This window comes from Lactuca saligna, chromosome 6, assembly GCF_052625555.1.
Source record: "Lactuca saligna cultivar CGN05327 chromosome 6, ASM5262555v1, whole genome shotgun sequence".
Classification (NCBI taxonomy): domain Eukaryota; kingdom Viridiplantae; phylum Streptophyta; class Magnoliopsida; order Asterales; family Asteraceae; genus Lactuca; species Lactuca saligna.
In genome coordinates, this window is record NC_136422.1 from 41,393,181 (window position 1) to 41,400,698 (window position 7,518).

General features: G+C 34.1%; 2 protein-coding genes across 2 annotated transcripts; one reads left to right on the forward strand and one right to left on the reverse strand.

Annotated features, from left to right (window-relative positions):
* Positions 1 to 599: 599 nt before the first annotated feature.
* On the reverse strand, positions 600 to 2,841 carry LOC145003433 (Tetratricopeptide repeat (TPR)-like superfamily protein). The gene has a single exon (XM_078962554.1). The coding sequence runs from the start codon at positions 2,354 to 2,356 to the stop codon at positions 743 to 745; it is 1,614 nt and encodes a 537-aa protein (XP_078818680.1). The 5' UTR covers positions 2,357 to 2,841; the 3' UTR covers positions 600 to 742.
* An 823-nt stretch (positions 2,842 to 3,664) lies between these two features.
* On the forward strand, positions 3,665 to 5,045 carry LOC145001275 (RTF2 RING-finger protein). The gene is made up of 2 exons (XM_078960644.1): positions 3,665 to 3,719; positions 3,798 to 5,045. The coding sequence occupies exon 2, from the start codon at positions 3,822 to 3,824 to the stop codon at positions 4,935 to 4,937; it is 1,116 nt and encodes a 371-aa protein (XP_078816770.1). The 5' UTR covers positions 3,665 to 3,719; positions 3,798 to 3,821; the 3' UTR covers positions 4,938 to 5,045.
* Positions 5,046 to 7,518: the final 2,473 nt, after the last annotated feature.

Genomic DNA, 7,518 nt, shown 5'->3' on the forward strand with positions numbered 1-7,518 from the left:
AGGTTCTTTATAGCAATAAAAATTCATCTTATCTAAACAACTTGGAGGTAAACGAAGAGGAAGCTGAGGAGGTCCTTCCAGACTAAGGTAAGAAGGCAAAGTATATAGAATCTAATTCTTGGAAAGAAGATTGTTTATCAGTCACGACTTGTATAACTACGTTCTAGTGACCATGGATGATGTTGTCCCTATATTTAGTTAGTTTTTAGTTATAGGATTTTTCCCATTTCTTTTGTGTTCCTAGTTTCTAGATTTTGGCTTATAGCATGTCCCTTATCCTTATTTTTTGTTTTTTCGAGTATCTTTTCGCTGGTCGTTTGTACTTTTATTTTTTGTCTTTTTTTTCAATATAATTTACATGAGGCTTTGTTTTCTATATTATAAAAAGTGTTCAAGAAATCATCATTGCAATCGTCCTTGGCATATGCTTTAAAATCGTCTTCCAGTTCAACATCTATTATATTATCCCTCAAGTCTGTCTTTGTAGTCATCGTAAACATAATATTGTACGCTTTCTTGGTATGATTCATCCATTAAAGAATCACCACAATGTAAAAATCAAAGGGATGTAACAATTTTTAACTATAAAAACTTGTAAATAAGGTAAAAAAATATAGACTTAATGAAGATTTTCATGTATACAACAACTCATTAAATAAAAGGGTCTAATGGTAGAGCTCCAGATCCATGTATACAACAACTCATTAAATAGATTCAATCAAAGGCATCAAACATGTTGTAATTATGAATTGCTACATTTGATTTTCATCCATTCATCCAACCTCTCTTCTATCTCAGGCTCAGGTAATAAATCTTTAGCCTTCATTTCCACATGATATTTATAAGCTTCCTCCAACATCCCATTCAAAAAAAGCCCATGAACCCGGGCCACATAAGAACTCCGATCAGGATCCAGCCCATTGTTAATCATCTCATTCCAAATCTTCGACACATTTTCCAAATCCCCCCATCGACTGAACTTTCTAATCAACATGACATAAGTATCATGATTCGGGCAACATCCCACTACATTCATCTTCTTCAAGATCAAAAGAGCTTCTTCAGCTGTTCTTGATGCCTGGAAAAAAGCATGGTATGTTCGAACTGTAGGGAGCAATCCTCTTTGCAGCATTTCATCGAGCACTTCACGGGCATCTGTAGATCTTTGTGCTTTACAAAGAGGCATGATCAAGGAGTTGTACGTGATTGAATTTGGAGATATTCCTTTCTCTTCCATTGATTTCATCAGATTGCGTGCTTTAACTACAAGCCCGGATTTTGCAAGAGAGTGAATCACAGCGTTGTAAACCTTTCTGTCGGGATTAATATCTGATGCTATCAACTCATCGAAAATCTTGATTACTTCTTTTGTTTCACTGGATTTTGAAAAGCAAGTTATGATAGTTGAATATGATATAACATCACGATGGATCCCTCTGTTGTTCATTTCCCACCATATTCTCTTCCCTTCTCGTGGACTGCAGATGATGTTACACCATCCGTTGAGGATGATGTTGAAGCTTTTGGTTGTTAATGGGTAAACGTCTTTGTTACAGAGCATCAAACTCTCAGCTTCTTTCACGTTTTTGTATCGACAAAGAGCAGAAAGAAGATCTTGAAATGAATTGATACTAACCTCGAAGTTAAACTGTTTATACGCATAAAAGGTGTTGATGGCTTTGCCTACATCATGAACAGCACAATACCTTCTGATCATGATCAATAAGGTGTGAGGAGTCACCATTGATTCTCCACCATTCTTTCCACCTCTCTTCATTTCATCAATCAATGTCCAAGCAGTATCGAATCTTCTCATTTTACCCAGAATACCGATCATGGAATGATACTGGCGCAAAGAATGTGCATAATCTGGCTGATTGCCAGCCCAAAGAAAGAATGTATACGCCAGTTCCCAATCGTTCCTAACTTGCGAAAGAACTTCAACCACCAGCTCCGGCGAGGTGGCCACACCACATTTCTCAAGATTGTTCCTCAAAGCAATACAACTTCGACCAGGTCGCTTGATTATCTCCATTATCAATCCAACTTCTCTTTCAAGTTCAGTTTTTTTGATAGAATCTTTGGAGGGAACTAATCTCTCGCTATCATTTTCTAACTCGTTTTCATCTGGTTCATCAGAATCTGAATTTCCTACACGTGTGTAAGTCGAGGAAGAGAAAAATATAGGAAAGCCATATGGTTTAATTGAAAAACCATTAGAGGATATGGACGGATTAACATGTTGATAGATAAATTGCGTTGAGCAAATGACAGTAGGAAAAGTTCTTGAACTGGAATTATTGTGATGCGAAAGTAATAACAATGATCGCGCAAATTGTCTTCTGAAGTTCCACATTCCAAATGTAAACCTAAATCATTCACTCAGAAAAATGAAGATGGTTTCGGGAAAGATCGATTTGCTGAAGTGGGTTTGAGTCGAAGAAAGCAAGATGCAGACATGAATAGAGGCAGAGTTACTAAAAGAAAGAAAGGAACACACACCAGCTGTTTGAGAAAATGCCTCCGAAAGACTCCTCTTTTAAACCAAGTTTTATTGTAAATTTGTAATAGGAAAAGCGGAGGGAGTGCACCTTGTCAATTGTCTTGTATACTTTTTCACATTCGCCCCCAAATTTATCTCAAATAAGAAATTTCCCCCAATTATTTATAGCCATTTACTCATCTATACAATAACAAGTTAACAACACCAATATGCAAATCCATGTGAATAAGATAAAGCGATCAGAGGTAGATGTTCGAGCCTTTACTGAAAGATAGGGAGATTTGTTTTGATACAATGACTTAATGCATATGAAATGTTAATCTACGGTGGAGAATAAACACTACCCTTGATAAATATGTATAAAATGATGTATGAATAAAAACAATTTATAATTCGTTAAAATATGATGTGTATACATTTATCCGTTAAATTTTGCATAAACTATAGAGAATTGAAAGGAATGTTCCACGATATATTCAAATCTATAAAGTTTAATGGATTTTGAAATCAACATCTCATTTTTCGTATAACTTTATTATTTAATTTTTAGAATCTGTTCCATTAATAAGAGTTTATTGGATTGTCAAATCATACTATTTTTTATCATTTAATTACAAATGATGATTTATTCTTAATTCAACCACAAGGAGATTGAACTTTATCCTATTAAAATTTCAGTTTTTAGATCATCATCTTACAATTCATTCAACTCTCATTCAATATCACACCGTCCATCTATCTTCTCCATTCAACTTTCAATAAACTTTCATTTGTTCTTCCGGCCCTCATTCAGTGTCACATCAACCCTCCATCTCCTCCATTCAACTTTCATTAAACTTGAATTGGAGATGTTCTTCCTCAACCTAAATAATGCATTGTCAGAGCATACCATTAACACTAAAGATGAGCTTTTTAATTGAATAACTGAACCAGTTAGCGGTATTCGGTCAGAGCATACCATTACTTTTATACTTTTTGATAAAAGGAAATTACATTTTTTTTAAGTCCATAAACTTTGAAATTATGGTTTCAATATCTTAATATTCATGTCAATTGATGCGTGGATACCGTTTACATTGACTTTGGGGTCATTTTGCAGTGTATCTATAATGTAAGGGTATAAATGAAACTTTCGTTCTACATGTCGGTTTATAGGTTCCATTTGCCTTGTAAAAACAATTGTGATCGGATTACGAGAAGGGTTTCAGTCGATCAGGTAACTCGCAAAACTCTCATTCAATATCACTATTGTCGATTAGTAATCTGAAATTTCTTTCGAATTCATTGCATATAGAACACAAAATCCTCGAAATTAATCATGAATTCCAACACCCAAAACTTAGAAATCTTCATACAAGCCCCAGATCTTCAAATCCCAACTCGTGCCCTAACCCTAACCCCTAATCTCACCATCCGCAACCTCAAACTATCTTTCCTTTCCCAAATTAGCTCAATCCATCAAACCCTTGTATCCTCCAGTTTCTTAACCGTGAACGGCCGCCTTCTCTCAGATTCCGACACCGTTGAAAACTCCGGGGTCACAAGCTTATCGACGCTAAGCCTTCGATTTCGTCTCTCTGGCGGCGGAGGTGATGGCGGTGCTACGGGGGCGGAGTCCCGCGACTGTTATCTCAACATGTATGCCGAAAAGAAGCCTGATAAATGTGACCCGAATGAACAGAGACTATCAAAATGGTTGAATTGCGCGTTATCAAACGAGCCCTTGAAGCATCCTATTGTAGTTGATTATCTAGGAAATCTGTTCAATAAACAACCTTTAGTCGAGGCATTGCTAATGAAAAAATTGCCAAAAGCGTTCTCTCATATAAAGGGTTTGAAGGACATGATAGCAGTCGAGCTTGCAGCTATACCTGGATCAGATTCTCCTAGCAGCGGTGATGTGAAGTTTCAATGTCCAATCACAGGGATGGAGTTCAACGGTAAGTACAAGTTTTATGCTTTAAAGAGTTGTGGCCATGTGTTAAGTTCCAAAGCTTTGAAAGAGGTCAAATCCTCCACTTGTCATGTCTGTCATAAAGATTTTGCGGAATCTGACAAGATTGTGATCAATGGGAATGAAGAAGAGGTGATTTTGTTGAGAGAGAAGATGGAGATTGAGAAGATGAAGTTAAGAGAGAAGAAAGTGAAGAAAGTGAAGAATGGAGAGACAGGTGTTTGTGATGATGGAGTTAAGTTGAGTGGGACTAAACATGGGATTGTTGATTTGAAGGGTCCTCAGAAGATTTCAGGTAAGATTGAAACAAATGGGAAAGATGTTAATGGTTTGAAGGCGAATGGGAAACGTTTTAAAGCAGGGGATAGTGCTCCTGCACATGCGAATAAGGAAGTTTATGCATCGATTTTCACATCTTCAAGAAAATCTGAGTTTAAAGAAACATATTCTTGCAGATCTTTGCCACTTGGTAGGAATTGATCCAATATCTATGGTGATTCTATGTGAAAATTGCTAGTGATTTTGGGGTGTTTGATGTAAGGTTGTACTTTGTTTACAGTAATATTATCGCACAGACTTTAATGATAATGTGTCAATCCATTAAACTCTTTAACTCTAATAAGTTTAATGCATTGTGGATGCGAATGCATTATAATAGAATCCAAGACTATTTGTTAATTTCTTCAATTCTTCAAATATATTATTTCATGAAGCAATTTTCATATCAATGAAAACAAAAAAGTACCCAACTCTAAAAGAATCTTCATCTAATCGTATTTCATCTTCATGATTAAATTCATCAATTATTCTTTTTCTAATAATATGATGTCTTATTGAAACGTAGGTCAATACCCAGAAAAGATGCAACGACTTTGACACTGTTTTTACTTTTTATTAATGATAAATATGTAAGTTCTAAAATGCTATAAGTATCCTTTTTCTTTTTGAATTCCACTTTTTTGTATTTTTTTTTCTCTGTTTTTTTTTCCTATTTTGTTTTTTTTGTTGTTTGTATTTTTTTTATTTTTTATTTTATTATTATTATAAATTTCGATAACCGTATAAAATTCGGACAACATGTTAAAATTCAGATGACATTATAAATTTGGATGACATAATAAAATTCGAACGACTATGTAAAACGGAACAAAAACAAAGTTTGTTTTTATTTATCACGGATATATTAATTGGTTCGATATTACATTTATGTGGTGTGTTATACGGATTGAATTTTATAATATCGCTCGAATTTATAATGTTATCCGAATTTTAAAATGTTGTCGAAATTTTATATGGTTATTAAAATTTATAATAATAATAATAATAAAAGAAAAAAAAATGATGTCAAATCGTAAAAAAGTTGATTAGATTGAGGTTGGGGATAGAAGGTAAAATTGGTTAAAGGGATAATTATAGCACAACCCTTCTAAAATTACAAAAAAAGATACTATAGTCTTCGGTTGATTAATGATAACATCAATACACAAAAGCCAATTGTTTACCACAACAAAATTCATATCCTTTGTATGGACGAGAAGGGCATAATTCGTGGAACTAGACTACGTCTCTTTATTACATTCGAAGAAATCCATTCTTGGCCTGTGATATCGCCATTTTTATACGTATAACTTATGCGATATGGTAGTATTTCTTTGTTGTATTTTGATCCTAAATTGAGATATTTAATACTTATTATGTTAAAATTTCATATTGTAGCTGAGAGGGTGCTTTTGGATAAAAATGAGCTAAAATTATTTGTTGGATTGTTGGACTAAATCAAAGAGAATAATAAAATGTTGAAATCTACTTGCCTTTGGAACGTGTATCCGTTGATCAACACGGCTGCATGAGGAATGATGAGCTATCAATTACTTGGTGGATACCTGGTAAACATATATTGGTGACGTGAGTTACCTATTGTCGTGACATGTTTTTGCAAAAAATTGGAAACATTATATATGGATATCTCTTAACCTATAAAATGTATACGAAAAGAAGATCCAAACATGGACGATCAGAGAGCTTTCAAAGACATTTTGAAGACTGACAATCATGTTTGAAGCGAGTTTTGGAATAATCAAGTGTTAGTACAAAGTGAAATCGTTCGGTTTGCTTTTACATACCATGTCAATTAGATTTTAAATGACTTTTACTTATGTTTTATCTATGATTATGGGCTAAAAACCTTTTATTTTCCCTTAGAGTAGATGAACCCTTAGATTATGTGTTGATTTCAATAAGAATTAAGTTGTTTATTCAATATGTTTGAGCTTTGTTGATCAATCTATCTATGTTTACTTGAATTATATAGTTTTATGAATTTTAAGACACTAGTATGTGATCAAAACCTAGAGTTAAATAGTAAAGTAATTACTTTAATATGTAAGTTTGCATGTGATGACTAATCATGTGTATTTTCAACATAATAGAAATTAATAAAAGTCCAAGTCTTTTATAATACAAGCCAAACAATAATTTTAGCAGTGTTCTAAAAGGTGCATCATGGCATGAGGCGCGACGTCGCCGTTACGAAAAGCTTCATAACGTTGTTGTTAGGCGTGACGCGTGGCAAGGCGTGATATGGCGTGTCATGACGCGTCATGGCGTGTTATGGCACATGTTTTTTCGTTTGAGACACGTTTTTTTGCTCTTTTTTATACATTTTCTAATAGGACATACAAGTATTGTGTTTTTTATTAACTTTCTGTTATTAGTTGTTGATATAACACTTCTAAAAACTAAGTATATTTGATATAAATTTATATTTATGTGGTAATATAATTATAAATTAATACAAAATCACCGCCTTACATTACGCCTTGAAAAACGTCATGGCTCGCCATAACTCGTTAAGCTTGAGGCTTGGCCTTGCCGCCACGCCACGCCTCACGCCTTTTAAAACCTTGAATTTTAGGGATAAATAATTCACCTGATCACTGCTGACGTTAATAGTCTTTAGAATTAAAGGATTAGTAGTCTTTAGAATTAAAGGATTAGTAGTCAGATCATGAAAACTAATCATCCTAGAAATCGCTAAACAATGAAATCTAATCCATGATAT

Coding starts and splice junctions, on each gene's coding strand:
- LOC145003433 (XM_078962554.1), bottom strand. CDS start 2,356: ATGTGGAACTTCAGAAGACAATTTGCGCGATCATTGTTATTACTTTCG.
- LOC145001275 (XM_078960644.1), top strand. CDS start 3,822: ATGAATTCCAACACCCAAAACTTAGAAATCTTCATACAAGCCCCAGAT.